General features: G+C 33.2%; 1 protein-coding gene across 1 annotated transcript in view; it reads right to left on the bottom strand.

Moving 5' to 3' along the window:
* The window catches only part of LOC128243021 (endoprotease aex-5-like), a 32,779-nt gene extending 16,384 nt beyond the window's left edge, over positions 1-16,395 (bottom strand). The window contains exons 1-7 of the mRNA XM_052960485.1: positions 16,207-16,395; positions 10,406-10,528; positions 9,723-9,842; positions 8,399-8,542; positions 3,402-3,493; positions 2,722-2,819; positions 2,374-2,564 (exon numbers count right to left, since the gene is read on the bottom strand). Of these exons, the coding sequence (XP_052816445.1) occupies positions 2,374-2,564; positions 2,722-2,819; positions 3,402-3,493; positions 8,399-8,542; positions 9,723-9,842; positions 10,406-10,528; positions 16,207-16,395 (957 nt within the window). The remainder of the gene's footprint in view (positions 1-2,373; positions 2,565-2,721; positions 2,820-3,401; positions 3,494-8,398; positions 8,543-9,722; positions 9,843-10,405; positions 10,529-16,206) is intronic.
* Positions 16,396-16,440: the final 45 nt, after the last annotated feature.

Genomic DNA, 16,440 nt, shown 5'->3' on the forward strand with positions numbered 1-16,440 from the left:
TACATTCTTAGTTGTTTTTTTAAACAACATAAATCAATTTGATATAAATCTGCAAGTGGCAAAATCTTTTGAAAAAAGATAAATATGAAACCAAATTTGTTGTTTTGATGTAAACAGTATATACAAATATTGCGTTCATTCAGAACAATACAACAGAAGAATCTGAACTATAATTTTTAATTTAAAATAATCTTATTTTCAATTTACATATATATTTAACACAGCCTTACAGAATTTAGCTATATACAAGCATAGGTATTTATTTCACAGTGAAGTATTCATGTATAGAGTCGAGTATTCTTTACCAATTTTGATCACCTACAGAGCCTTTTTTCTCCCACCTGAGACAAGTAGATCCAAAGTTTTGTCCATGCCGGAAATTATTATCTTGCCCACGGCAAAGATGAAATAAGTACCCGTATGGAACTCCTTTTTATATTGTCATCACACAATTACATCCCTTGTTGAAGATCGTGGTCTGTAGCATCATTAAAACCTTGTCTTGTGGCAATATTTAAAAATCGAAATTAATTATTTCTCACTTCAAAGGGCACCATAAAAATGTTTTCGCGCTCCATTCAAGAAATAATGATGCCCTCTCCTTAAAATTATTAAAAGAACGAAATGATTATCCGAATCATTGCGCGCATATCCATGACAACCGCGAGTGATATCATATCTATACGCACATTATGTTCACTACGCACAAAAGAATTCGCGCGAAAAAAAAACATCATTACGTTATACTTTATTTTGTTTAACTGGGATGGGAAAAAAGCATCTACCATAGCCACTCGTGTAAGATAGGTTAATTCCGCAAACACCCTCCGCTCGGGTTGGGATGAACCCATCTTACACTCTCGGCCATGGAAGATACTTATAGTCTCGTCTTTCAACAAAAGGGTTTTAATTTTACATCTGGTTGGAAACAAAGTTGTAAGGACAGGTCAATGTTAAAATTGCTCTCCACAGGGAGCTGAGTTGATTTTGCACAAGTCTATATGCGTACATGCATGTTGGGTTTAAAAGCTGTTAGTAAACGTTCGTAAATTTATAAAACATACTTCGTAACAGACACAATGTAAAACTGTAAACTTGCATCGGGTATTACCGTATTGATTTTCATTGCTTGACGGCTTGACTTGCTCGGAGGTCAGACGCAACCCAGAACATGTACAATATGCTTACCGGCATACACCCGGCTTATATTAGCAATGAATACAAGCTTATTTGTTTTTCAATTAGCTGAAAAAAGCACTGGCGATGATAAAAGGAAGTAGTCCTATACACTTGAACCGTAGAAGGACTTAGAAGTAAAATGTGTCTGTACATGACTCGTACTATAGTCGATGCCCATGTAGCTATAATTTAAACTAAATTGTCTTACATTTGCCACTGTTTTTATTCCTTTGTGTCGTTGCTGTTGTTGTTGATTTGCAATCTAATACACTTATAATTGGGGTTTATAGAGATCAAATCCGACGTTCTGCAATAAATCTTTGCTTTATATTTCGCGCACTGGTTATATAGATAATACCCTATGCAGAAGGGCTTTTATATTAAAACAAAACGGTCATTGTTTTTGAGAAAGTTCTGTACAACTAGTTTGTTAAAGATGCATTCTTACTCCCAAATTAAATTAATAATATTGTTTTAATATTCCAAAAAGGATAAATAAATAACGATTATATGGTTTTTATGAAGGATACCAAGTTTACTTTGAAAGAAATGGGCATAAGACACGGTAATTCTACCTTATAAGACTATAGTAGATCACAGTAAATCTTTTAGCATTCACCAATCATTTAATATTTTTGCGCTTTCTGCTATTAAATACACGATTACAATCTTCTTTTCAGTAATTAATAGTTTCCATAAATGCATTTTTTAAAAAGCAGTTAAAGGTTTATCAATCAAAGTTTCTGGTTATCACCTTTTGACTTTTTTCCTTTAGTTAGTTTATTTATTTGGTTTTAATGACATACATGGTTTGGATCGTTTTGAAGTATGCTCAAGCATGCTCAAATATTAATGAACCAGACTCTTAAGACATTATGTTGCTATAACAAATTTGGGGTTCTTTCTCTTTTAACCAAGGTTCGATTCGCAATTCAGATAAAACTTTGACTTTAACGTCACATATATATGATATTGAACTTTCAAACATTATCTTTTGGAGACGTTACAAATATATTGCAGATAGTTTGAGAATATGAAATTAAAAGCTTGCATTTTAATATTGATTTAGGTAACTGCTATAAGACATATTAAAACACTTGTTCAGTGCCAAATATATTCAGTACCCTGTTACGCTACGCAATTGGAAATTGAAGAATAAACTAATTCTTACTTACCATTACTGATTTTACTTACGTATGTGTAGCCTTCTTCAATTGCTTTTTCAGCTCCAATATCTAGCTTTGTAAAAGGTCTTTCGAAGTCCCAACCACATAAATATATCTGAATAACATCATTTCTGTATCCAAGAGCTGCGGCGTATGCAGGGGTTTCGATAGACGGGTAAAACCGTTCACGTCCGTCTACTACAGTACCGACTTTCAAAACTACAAAAATGCGTATAGATAAACAATATATTATATACCCCAAAATTAAATGAAAACACACATTTGAAAATATTTTGTACAAATTGAAGTATTTAAGAAAAGGTTTAATAAATAGCTGACAAGTAATTCTTTTTGAATAAAAGAACAATATTTCAACCTGCTATTTTGGCATCAAAAGCAACTCCAATACTGCATAGATCGCAAGTTGCATTTGTTCTGACCCCAGCGGCAACGCTTGCACAAGCATTGCCATGGCTGAAATAGAAATTGTAAAATAAGATTTACTATGGTCGTCGAAACTGTTTACTGATACGTGTCCGATTACTTGCGCATCCACTGTTGTTGTTTCATCGTTAGAACTTGATTTAATCATGCTGTTAAACACAATTGGGACAGTAATCGGTCGTCATCAATAGTCCGCCGTGGCGTTGTATTTAAGGTATTTGATTTACATCTAAGCTTATATAAAAGAAAAAACAACAACATTGCAATGATATTACGTGCTGATTACTAATGTGTAGATATATTACCGAAGCAGAAACACCAAATAAACAAAACTTCAATTCAGTAGTTGTCTGTTTGATGACCGAAAACACTGTCATTTAAATACTGGTGAGAGTACATCAAAGAGGGGTAGTGCTAATCAACTGCTAGACAAAACTTGTCTGATGGTTCGAATGGTTGTTTGCTAACCTGACAGCTTAACTTGATGCATTTTGATAAAAAACTCTTTTCTGCTGTTTGTGCAATTAAAAGTCATTTAGATAAATTCCATTAATAATGCATTGTAATTAAACCGTACAGCTGCATTCAATCATCTTCTTTTCGCATACTTACTTGGAAACTTTTCGTGCCTCTGGATAATAGCCATGTATAGTTGCTCCGGGGTCATCTGTTTCCATGACAAAACTTTTTGAAATACTTTTTGCCTGAAAACTGTCATGTAGTTAGTGGGGCCGTTGAGGGAAAATGAGTATGCGAAAGTGTAATTGGGGTTTTCTGAGTTTGAAACTGAAGTAGACAAACGCGGTTTTGAGGACATTTTCAAAGGGATATCATGTGATATGGAGTGAATAATTTCCAAAGTCCAAGGCTTCGAAACCTCTGCTTTTATGTAGAATTTGAACGTATACACATATGGATGTAAAAAATATAGTCGTTTAAGTGCCTTTCCCTTTTTTAATACATGTTTTTATATAATATCTCATCCAATATTGGTAAACTATATATTTAAGCTATATATTTCACCGGCTTATTACCTCCTGATGCTAGTTTGCCATCATATTGTGTACGAATTTCACGAAAATCACTTGTAAACATCAGATTTATCGAAGGGTTTACACATTTTTTTATTCCGATATGCATGAAATGCAAATAAAGTACCGACGTAGATGCGTAACTATTTTTTAATGGGAATAGTATTTAATATCACATACCATGTGGAAACATTGTTACATGTATGTGTACTTTAAATTCAATACTTTATTGTTTCACTATTTATATTTGTGTAGGGTTTTCTAGAATACTTCATTTATTTTATGCAGAGAAGTTTTATTAAAACGGGCTTTGATAGAGTCTGAAAAAATATCATGAGGTGTTTTGTTGTAAGTTTTTGAGCATTTCTTTTTGTATTTAAGGGAAACCTTCTCTGATCAGTGGTGTTTGGTAAATTCAAAATTAATTTAAAAAGTTAACTGTGTCTTTATAAAAGTTTCGCAGCCCTAGAAAATTTCTAAATAATAGGTTTAATTATATTATTTTGTTAGGAACTATTTTCAACCTTTTTTGGGCACTTTACTGAACATGTTGATTGATTCTATAAGTGCCTATATAGTGTGTACAATGTTTCGTGATTTGATTGTGTGCACATTCAACACATAAGTAAAAATATTTTGTCAACCTTTTGACATTATCTGCAATTAGCATTTTTAAATGTCCACATTACTTACATGAATTTATTTTTATCTAAAACTGGTAGTGAATAAATTATGTTGTTGTTTAAAGATTGTTGCCTATGTACATTTCTCTGTTGCCTGGGGAAGTCGTAACATAATTATGTTTGATTATCTTCCTGTGATTGAAACTAGCATCATACAGCAATGCCACTCTACTGAGATAATTATGTAGCTAACCGTTCAAAAGAGGAGTTAGATTTGCCTTTCAATCTTGACAAGCATTAAAATGTCTCTGAATAGTGGTCAAGGAGATTTCTAAAGAGAATGCACTAAGTATCATTGTTAAAACACAGTATGAAATCAAAATAAGGGAACTTCAGTATAAAAGTAAGTTAAAAGAGAGACAGGTGCAAGACACACAGCTGAACATGCAGTTAGAGGAGGCAACATACAAATCGGTTAGTAAAAGAACGCGATGAGGGGCAGTTTCAGTTACACTGAAGGAATTATGACACCAAGATCGACCATATCGTTCCGAGCCAGTAATATGTCATTTTTTTAATATTTCGAAACGCATTAAGCTCGTCCAACCATTTTAAGAAATATTCTTCAAAAGGTTGCAGAAAATCTAATTGGCAAAAGTGCATTGGACCTTACTCTTGGATAATGTTTTAATTGGAAAAGTTCGTCAAATTTACATGTAACCTAATGTTTAGAAAAACCCTAATTATGTCATAGTAAGAGTGCTCATTCTCATGGTTTTGAGTTGATCCCTGAGGCTCCAACGTGGCACACATTCAGATGTCAGGTTATCCCGGGATAAGAAACAAGTAGATGCAATAAATAAGTTGCCTGTATGGTCGATTTCTATTCCACATAGTTTCATTAATAATAACTCACGTCCCCACATTATCAAATTTACGCTATTTCGGTCATTCATTGGCAAGCCATGTCAGTCAAATATACAGAAACCAATGTATTTTAAAGAGCGCAAAGATCAAAATCCCTTATATCAACATACTTTTAGTACTGAAAGAAAACCATGTATGAGGGCTTAATCCTAATAACGAAGCAACAACAACGTGATGACTCTAAACCAACAAGCTTACGTCTTAAAGGTAAAAACCAGAGTCTTGCATTGACAACAATGCAATTGTTAAAGTCACAGAACCCAAGTCTAATTCTGTTATAGATTTTAGCCATTCCTCTTCTATGATTGTTTGTAACTTGATGGTTTTACTTGCCCACCTATCCCTATTTAATTATTCAAGGGCTTCTCAATCTATAATTTTAGCAGATACTCTGCCTATTTCTGACAAGACCCCTGTAAGTTCATGTGTGTTTATTCAGGGAGTAGATTGTGTTTTAGCCAATTTGTTTATTTAACCTCAGATTTGGTTACTAGGCCAGTGGCTGTTGGAATGAGACCTTCATTACCTGTTGAAGGTGTCCATTTACTGCTAGGAATTTACTTAACTGGCGATAAGGTTTTGGTAAGCCCACTTGTATATTTTACAACCTGCATTGATGTTACCATTGATCCATTGACTAGTCTTCAATTAATCTAGCCATAGCTAATCAATCCATTGAGAACAAAAATAACCCTTAAGTTAACTCTTGAATTTAATATACCCCTTCCTTTTTGTCTGGCTGGCATTGAGACAAACCTGTTGACATTTTATTGTCTCAAGATTTAATGATAAACTCCATTCAATCGTTTCTAGGTACTGTGAATCGTGCAATTTTAGCCTTGTAGAAGTATCATTATGGACTGTGTAGGTCCTTTAACTAGAACTAAGTCAGGTTCTGAATACCTTTTGACAAGTATTATTGTTAAAAACGCTTCCCAGAAGTTAAAACCTAGACCATTGTCATGGATCTTATAAAATTATTAACATTTGTTTTATCTTCAAAAATCAGCTCAGTCTCATAGGGGCCAATCTTTACGTCTGGCATATTCAAACAGGTCATGCACGAGTTAAGGATCAAACAATATTGGTCACCAGCTTAGCATCCAAGGTACATTAGAAATATTTCACCAGACATTGAAAAAAGAAAAATTCATGTCAGACTATGAATGTTTAGTTAATTTGCTTAAGTATGTTTTACGCTTAAGAAACAAGAAAGGCATGTGAGGTTCCACGGTCTAATCTTACAATGTCTAAGAGCAAGATGAAACAAAGGCATCTTGAGAGTGCAACAGAAAGATGTGTAATACCTGGACAAACTGTCTTTGCTCTTCTGCCTATACTTTGGTAACCATAACAGGCCAGATATGTTTGTTTATGCACTATTGAAAAGAGAGTCAGTCATCTAATTATGTTGTAAACACTCCTGGAAGCCGCAAACAAAAATGAATGTGTAATGTTAAATGCTAGAATAACACATAGACTAAGACAGCTCTTTTACTAACCTATGGTCGGTTGTAAAATCTGTCCCACGTGAAAAATGTAAGAGAACAATTGTGATAATACTGATAAGTCTGATCTTGGTTAATTTAAGATTGAAAGCTTCGACATTCTGCAAAATCTAGACCAGAATCTTTCTCACATAGAACCATCACAAAGGGACGAACAAGAGAACTCAACTGCTTTCGGGATAGAGGCAGAATCATTTTTTTTCAAAAGGTAACAAGTCTTCATATAAGTTCCTCCAGTGCTAGAACAATACTAAAATATTGAATTTCAAAACAAATGATATATGAGGATTACATTTCACCCTTGTTAACTCATGTCATTTTTTCGTGGGATTTATTCTGAAAGTTTTGTTAATGTGGATTTAAATTTATGAATATTCAAAATATCAGGATCAGTGAGGATTTTATATTTTAAATTTTGTACATAATGCTTTATTCTAGGTATTTCTTTTTCCCCAGTTCGTCTTTGACATTGCTTTGTGGAAAAGTGTTAGTAAATACATTTTTGTTGCTTAAAGTGTGGTGCTGGTTTTTCGTTCTCTGTTGCGTTTGGTGGTTACAAACTCACTTTACTTATATATATATTTATGCGAAAAGCTACGGAAACAAGCTCAGTAGCAAAAGGTTTAAACATAAACCCGGTTTAATGGCACTGGGTAAACGCCAAAGACATATAATATAAAACACAAACAAGAAACATAGAAGAACAGCACAAAACTCCACAAGCAGCACAGTGCATACATTCTATATATTATATAAACTATGTTTATCAAGGATTGTTAGGTACCGCCTTGGAACGGTCAGTAAAATGTAAATTTACTGGGGGTTTAAACCAGTTTAAGTGCACAAACCGCACTCTTATCCCACCAATCCTAAATAAAGATAAAACGCAAAAGGTAAATCTTATCAAAGTATGCATTAACTTGAGGAAACTTAACAATAAAACAAATAATAATAAACTTTTAGGTAAACCCCAAGTACTTCTTATCCCAACTCTATCTGCAGACGGATGAATACAGTTCAGAGCACCTAATGCAAAAACTTTTCAAAGATACGATGCAGTCATTGTTTGAAACTATGAACATCACACACAGTCTGCCTTATAAAATAAAAGGTTTAAAACTGTGTGATCATAGAGTTTCATAATAAAAAGCATCATTGTACAAAAACTGGGAACAAATAAAGAAAATATTATTAAAAATAAAAGCGACATGTATTAGCTAATCTTTCCTTCCAAATGATTTGAAAAATTGCAACCAATGACAAACGCTGAGAGGCAATACTAATACCTGCTATGAAGCCTTTGCTTACTTTTCTCTTACAAAAATATGGCAGTACATTAGGTAATTCAGTTTTGGATTAACTTTCATTAATGATGAGAAAGCATTATTATCAAGCATTCAAGGGTACAGACGTGACGTCGTCTTTGACATAAAGCCTGTAAATAGACGGTTTAAAAAATGTCCGTCTGAATGAAATGATGGGCTTCTGCAGTCAGTTGTTTGTTAGCATGATTGTCTTACAATATTCTGTTTCAGTTCCGGATGTTCCATGTCAACACCGACATCTAAAACAGCAATGACGACATCTTTTCCTGTGAAGCCATCTATCCAGGCTTGCTCAATGCCATGGGCTTTGTCGTAAAATGGACTACAAACCAAGCCGGACTGGAAAACAATATATCCACACTACGTTAGACACAAAATGTGTTGAAAAATAGAAAACACAGTGGAAAAAATGGTTCTCTGACATTGTCTTACGAAAACTATTAATACCACATCGTTCAATTGATTAGTCTACCCAAGTAGTTTTTCTTAACATGTTTGACATATTATAGTATGCATTGATTAAGACTACACATAGTGTATAATTTGTTATATTTGGTTGGGCGGAATAGTTTGTTTTGGAACACTAGGTATCTTCAAATTTGCAATTTAAAATCAAATTTGATTTTTGACACCCTGAATTTCTTAATCTAGCTATATATTCTCGTACGCCCCTTAATATCGGTGACTAAAAAGGCCATAACTACTATAGTTTGCTAATAAACAAGTATAACCGTTGACAATTTTGAAATACACATTAAGAACAACGCTCACACAAATTATTTTTTTTCCATGAATATAGAGATTACACGTGAAAAAACCACTAGGCGGTAAGGAATATTAGCTCTTTCCCGTGGAGTTGCAGAGGCCCGTTTTTGTGAAGGTCGTAAAGTGAATCTCTAAATGTTTAGTATCTTGCTATCTATCTGTTTGCATTAAGCCGATATTAAAGTTGTTAAAACTGTCGATCATGTTTCTGTTTCAAAAAACTTTCAACGAAATGGGCAACTGGTCATAACTGATCAGCCAGTGAAGATTCCAAACGTGACGGGTTCTATGACATTATTACAGAAATGATTATTACTTATTTTGGCATTTGTCATACATACTTATGTGAAAAACTTGAGATATTTAAAACCGATTTTTATGTTAATATCATAAACATACATTGTAACAAAACATGCGATTAGGCCGACATAGTTGCCAAAATGGTTGTAAACTGACAGTAAAGGTCTATTGATAAAACTATATCGATAGGTCAATTTTTTTGTTTAAAAGAATTAAACAATACGAGTTCCATATTCATGCAACAGCCTTTCACATCACTGTTTCAATACTTCTATTGAGCGGCAGTCTCAACATTGTTAACTTTTTGTCAACAAAGATAGTTTTTCACTATCATTTACTATGAAATAACATCCAAAGGCCTAATTCAGTCGGTAAAATATGTCGCTTTTGAACATTAACAATTAGACTAATGAATAAAGCCGTTATGAAAAGAAAGAAGCAAATCAGTCCTTACGGAATCTTTTTCCTCGTCTCTTTTGCGTCTCGTTGCGTGTTCAATCCCTTGCTCATGATTTTCGACAGGTATGAAGTCTTGCTTTGCAAAGTGATCTTCCCCTTGTTGTACAAATTGTATCTGAAAAATTCCCATCTCAGTATGTATCATTCGTTGTGTTTGTCAGCTCGAGTTAAACAAACTAGGAATACTAATATGTTATATACATATTATATTAACACTTGCTATATACGTATATACAGAAAACTTGATGAAAAAATTGCAACTGGCTATGACGTCACTATTATTTCAGTCAAGCGCATAGCTTGCAAAAGCGCGACGTCATTATACCAATGGTTCAGGACGTTACTTATAATGTTCGGTTACTCTGATATACAAACATATATTGTAAACCAATTTAGTATAATTGTATGCTCTAGATAACAATTTCTCAGCTGCAGAACTTTTTATTAACTTTTAGTCCCGATTAATTTTCAAATGTGAATATGAGGATTGATTGCAGTTTATGTTTGTTAATGCTTTATGAAAACAGGAGGGCTTTTCATGTGAGTTGAGTGTGCCACACTTACAAGAAAAAAGCGTTAAATCACAGGGAGAGGTAACGTTATATTGCGTAACAGAAAATAATGTCGCTTTCAATGACCTTTCTAAGTTTACTTAGATTTATTACATTTATGTATTACCTTCGATATTTTATTTTTGTTGGAATCGCCCTGATAGCTTTTGTATATAGCAGCTATTTCATCTTCATTTAGTTCGTGGGTGTAGTCTTGTTGAAGCTTGAAAGCAAATACATTGTTGGCTTCCTGTAAATGGGAACATCTATGAAATTAAAAACATCTTATTATGATTGTCATTATGTAGCATAAGGAGAACGTATCTTTATAATTCATTTAATATTAAAGGAAGTTAATAATCTTTTTCGAGTCGCAATGTAGAATGTATAGTTTAAGTAGCTGCGTCGCCTAGACCATAATACATTAATTGTGTTAGTTGGTCATGTAGATAGTTTTGACTGTCTTCTAAACTGAGCATGTGACTTTCTTTTTTTGCAACAGAACAGATTTATTTGTCTAAGATGGACATGATAAGTTCATCTTTTCATTTAATTGTTTCATGGACATATCAGAGCATCAGAGTGAAAACGTTTGGGAGTAACTTGTCCACTCGACATGTTTCAATTGTATTATTGTCTTTGTTTACATATAATGTTTCATCAATTTAACTATTTGCATTATTGAACGCAATTAAAACATTAATTATTAAAGCATACATATCATGTAATACTTAAACCATTTAACGTGTATTATAATATATATGTATACTATAATTATGTGATACTTATCTATAACATTAATTGGACATGCTGGATAATGAAAAAACTATATACAATATACATATAATTTATATAATAGACTTACTGATTGGGCTGAAAATTGTCATGTTTATATTGAGGCTCAGACTGGCTTTAAGCAAAATATGGGAACTGTTGATAATGTTTTTGTTTGACATGGCATTATAAACTATTTCACAAATACAAATAATAAGTTATTTAACACATGTGTAGACTCTACCAAGGCGTTCGATTATGTTGTACGGGACATCATATGGTATTAACCTATTAAACTTGTGTAAGAGGTGTAAAATGTTAGACATTATACGTTCAATGTACAGGAATGTTAAGTCTAGAGTTTAAATATGAAAATGTTTTAAGTGATAGTTTAACATGTTTGTTAGGTGTTCGTCAAGGAGAATCCTTAGCTCCATTTTTATTTTCTATGTATCTAAATGATACAGAAGAGAATTTCATGACTAATACCACCAGGGTAAAGGTTAAGACATGTTTAAACTATTTATAGTATTGTATGCTGATGATATTGTTTTGTTGTCAGAATCAGAGTCTGTTTTACAAGAAGGTCTTTTATTACTAGAGAGGTATTGTGATAGATGAGTGTTAACTCACAAAAGACAAATGTTATGACATTTAGGAAAGGCGGTAGATTAAGGAGAAATATAAAAATGTTGTATATTATAAAGTATAGTATAATATAGTATAAAGGCCATAAATGAGAAACTGTTGACAAGTTTACATATCTTGGAATACAATTTACACCAGAGGTTCCTATACTAGCACGTTTGAAACATTGTCTGAACAGGCTATGAAGGGTATATATAAAATTAGACAGTGCTTATCCAAATTTCCGACGTTGTCTGTGCAGCATAGATTAGATATTTTTGATAAACTTAAACGGTTTTAAGATACGGCTCTGAATTGTTGGGTCTTTTTAATAGTGAGCAAATAGAAATATTAGGAGTTAGAAAACAAACTCAAAATAGTTTTGCTTATGGTGAACTAGGTAGGGCTTCATTGCTTAGTAAACATTCTGTAAAGGTGATTAGATATTGGCTTATAATAGTAAATATGCAAACCATAAAATATGTCAGACTTAAATAGGATAGAATGTATTTAGAAGTAGATAGAAATCCAAATAATAGATCATGGATTTATATGTTAAGATGATTATTACAGAGGCTAGGATTCAATGTTGTAAGGTTAAACAAAGGAGTTGGGGATATATCTTTATTTTGAATGTTTTTAAGCAAAACGTTACTGATATATTTATACAAAGTTGAAGCTAAGAATTAACAGAATCTACCAAAGGCAGAACCTATGTGCTGTTTGCATTTTTGAACATAACAACGTATTTAAAGGATATTAACATTGCTAAGTAAAGACTTGCATTGTCAAGATTAAGGATGTCTGCACACAGAATACAGGTAGAGGCTGGTAGATGTCATCAACCAGCTGCTATACCTTATTCAGAAAGAAAATGTCATTTATTTGATTTACTGGAAGATGAACATCATTTTGTTCTTAAATGTAAATTGTATACTGATATAAGAAAAGCTTACATAGAAAAATAATATTATGCAAGACCTAATATGATTAAATTTAAAGAATATTTCACCTCTCAAATTACTAATGTAATTAAAAAAATAACTATGTCTGTATTCAAAGCTTTCGAGTTGATAAATACCTACTATAGTTATATTACTATATACTATATATTACAGATAATATTTATTTATTCCTCTCGCTTTGTTTATGTTGTATGGTTTGAATATTGAATGACCATTGACGTATTTTATTGATTGTATATATGTTAATATATCGGTTTTAAGTATTACTAATCTTCGTTTGCTTTGGTCTAAACAATTGTAGCAAATCATTGTTGTGTCTTTAAAAAGAAAAGTCATACCGGCGTTACTTCAGGAGTCGGATGCGGCGTCGGCGACGGCTGTCACCAAAACGTTGTGCAGCCAATAACTTATTTTTTCCGTTTTCTTTTGTGGTCATAAGGACCCATCATTGGCTATTGGTCATTTTATCATAATACAACTATGTAACAGTGTTTAAGACACAAAGTCTCGGTTATATTTGGCTCTGAGGTAAATATCCCATATATGCCCCTTTTTATTTGGGTTTAGGTCTTGTGCAGACAATAACTTAAATACTTATTGTCAAGCTATGATCAGATTCGGTGATATATTTTGTTTATTGTGGTTGTTATTTCGCGGTTCGAAAGCTGTTATTATGCAAAGTTATAAATTTTCTTCAACGTTGATCTCCTTTTACATTATAAATGTTGTCATATTATGTACATCGTAACGTTTCACTGTCAGCATAAAAACCGTTTCACTGTCTGCAAAATTAGTCTTGTCACGATGTCATTACATATAAATATAAAAAAAAATATGATGTTAGTCCACATATCAAAAGGTGAACTTTAGAATTCGGGCACGATATTTTCAACAATGTCACGTTTATATCATTGTCGAGCTCGCTTTTGGTGAGCGAGAGAAAGTTGTCACAATGGCAGTTTCCTGTATGTGCGTGTGTGTGTGTGTGCGTGCTTGCAAGCGACCGTGCGTGAGTGCTTGCGTATGTGCGTTCGTCATTCCGGACTGAATTTGTCCGGGCTGTATTTTGACCATGCATATAGGATTTAAAAAAAAAACAACTTGCCATAAAGGTTTACCATGATGAGGCGGCGTGTCGGCTTCAAAGGTCAAGGACAAGGCTTAAGTTCAATTATTGAAATGCGCTTTGTCCGGGCTTTTTTTGACCATGCATTATAGGATTTTCAAAAAACTTGCAATAAAGGTTCACAATGATAAGGCTAAGTGTTTCGCACACGTCTCAGCTCAGTACCTCAAAGATCAAGGTCAAAGATAGAGGTCTAAGGGTGAAATGATCCTTGTTCGCGCAGTATATTGACCACGCATAATATGATTTGATAACAAACCTACCATGAAGGTTTATCATCATGAGGCCAGACCAAAGTCTGTACATCAAAGATGAAGGTTAGAGGTCAAAGGTTAAAATAATCCTTATCGGGGCTTTATCTTCACCATTCATTATAGGATTTTCAAAAAAACTGCATTGAAGGTTTACCATGATTAGGTTTAGTGTCGCACACAAGACTCAGGACTGTACCTCAAAGATCAAGGTCAATGTTAAAGGTTGAAGGCTGAAATGATCCTTACCGGGGCTGTATTACTACCATGTATCATAGGATATCCAAAAACCTTGCCATGAAAGTTCACTATGATAAGGCGAGGTGTTGCGCACATGACCAAGGTTTATACATGAAAGCTCGAGGTCAAGGTAAGAGGTCAAATGTTTAACTGATACTTGTCTGGGCTCCTTCTTAACCATGCATGTTAGGACTTCAAAACACTCACCGTGAAGGTTCACCATGATGAGGGGGCGTGTCACGCACGAGACCAAGGTCTGTACCTCAAATGTCAAGGTACGCTTAAAGGCTAAATGTAAAAAAAATATAGGACTGCTCTAGAATGAATATTATCCGGGCTGTATCTTAACCATGCATCATATGATTTAAAAACACACACTTTCTATTAATGTTCTCAATGCTCAGGCGAAGTTTCACAGGTATACAAATTGTTAAAAAAAACATGTTACTCTGTGTTTCAATTGCATGAGAAATGCATTACGCCTGTGTCAAAGCTCTTTTATTGGGCTCGACATGTCGCTATTAAGCATCTAGTTTTGATAATGATAGCAATTGCGAATTCAAATTCGTTTAAAAGGCGTGATTGTTTAAGCAAATGCACTTACCATTTTAATTAGAAGTAATACGCCCCAAAAACATGCGGTTTTATTGAACGATTACAAAACCGAAAGCTTGTTATATTTTTGTAAGATGTTATGCAATTGATATTATTAACACTATACGTAGATGCGGGTGTATGATAATGCACCTTCATTGGCTCCTTAAAACAATCGGATTCGCTCGGATGTTGTATGATGCAACTCAGAATGTATATATATCACCTTACCACAAACAATATATACCGTTATAGCGGCTGGAATTATAACTCAGTGCTATGATTTAATCATACAGATATACATTGCAAGATAAATGTTCATGTCGGTGCAAACACAATAAAGTACGTTTAAGTAATGTGCAAACTTATCAAAGTGTATGTATATCGAAATGACTTTTCTTAAACTTTTTGACGGTTTTCTATTACCAAGATGTAGAGTGCATTTATCGCAATTTAGATATGCAACAAAACCAAAAGTATAATCCAAATTTAGCTAGCTCAACGTCATTACGAAATAGTAATATAACGTAAATCTCAATGTATAAAAAAAATATACAATTAGTTTTAAGTTAATGTTTTATGCAAGCTATTAAAAATATAAGTTTGAAGCAAATGGAGATTATAATAGAATTGGTATTGACAAATTAAATCGGCGATATTTCACTAAACAACATAAATCGTTGTTTGTATTCGAATAGGCTTGTATCACAACTATCTTAGAAACATCAATTATCAATTGAAAATGTTTAGTTTTTCTTCAGTTAGATCTCCAGTTTAAAACCTCAAAAAGAGTCCGGAATTAGTCAATTTTCCAGGACTGTTTATAATGCGCTATGCTCCTACAACTTTTCCTACCCATTAGCATATAACGAGTGAGAAGTCGGGTTAGTAATACCGTTCGTATTTCCCATACATTTATAATTAATAAAGCATCGTGTGATCCTCATGATTCTATCATAGTTATATATGCACTTCTATTTTTTCTCCTACCCTAAAATATACTGGGCTTTTAGTAGTAATTGCATTTAAGCAGTTTAAACATGATGAGCCTTATTCGTAAACAAAACTGTTTCAGTAAACTTCACAAAATACATGTGCATTTATACAACTTATTGTGAACAAGTGTTTCAAATCTAAATATTCTTTTGTGCGCACTCGATGAAGTATAATATTGACACTAACACTAAAACAAACAACTGTTCTCTACAAATATTGTTAATTAAAGCTTAGCTTCAGCAGTAATAATGTGATTTGTACAATGGAGTAAAACGAAAATAAACTACCTACCTATCTTAAGTTTAGACGTGTTTAAACCCGTAGTGTATTATCATTTTAAAAACTATAAACTGACCTTATAAAGAAAAGTTATATTTCTTCTGGAAAGATCTTCGACAACTGCTTCAATATCTCGTTCATCACACACAACACTTATTTTGTCTGTAAAGATTATATCAAGATCATAATCAATGCAAGCCCTCACAATGCAAAGCAAGTTCAAAATTATTATTAAACAAGTACATTTATAATCCATATCCGCCATGTTTGAGTATGACACCGCAAGTAGACATGCAGTCGATCGATAATT

This window comes from Mya arenaria, chromosome 8 (assembly GCF_026914265.1).
Source record: "Mya arenaria isolate MELC-2E11 chromosome 8, ASM2691426v1".
Lineage (NCBI taxonomy): Eukaryota > Metazoa > Mollusca > Bivalvia > Myida > Myidae > Mya > Mya arenaria.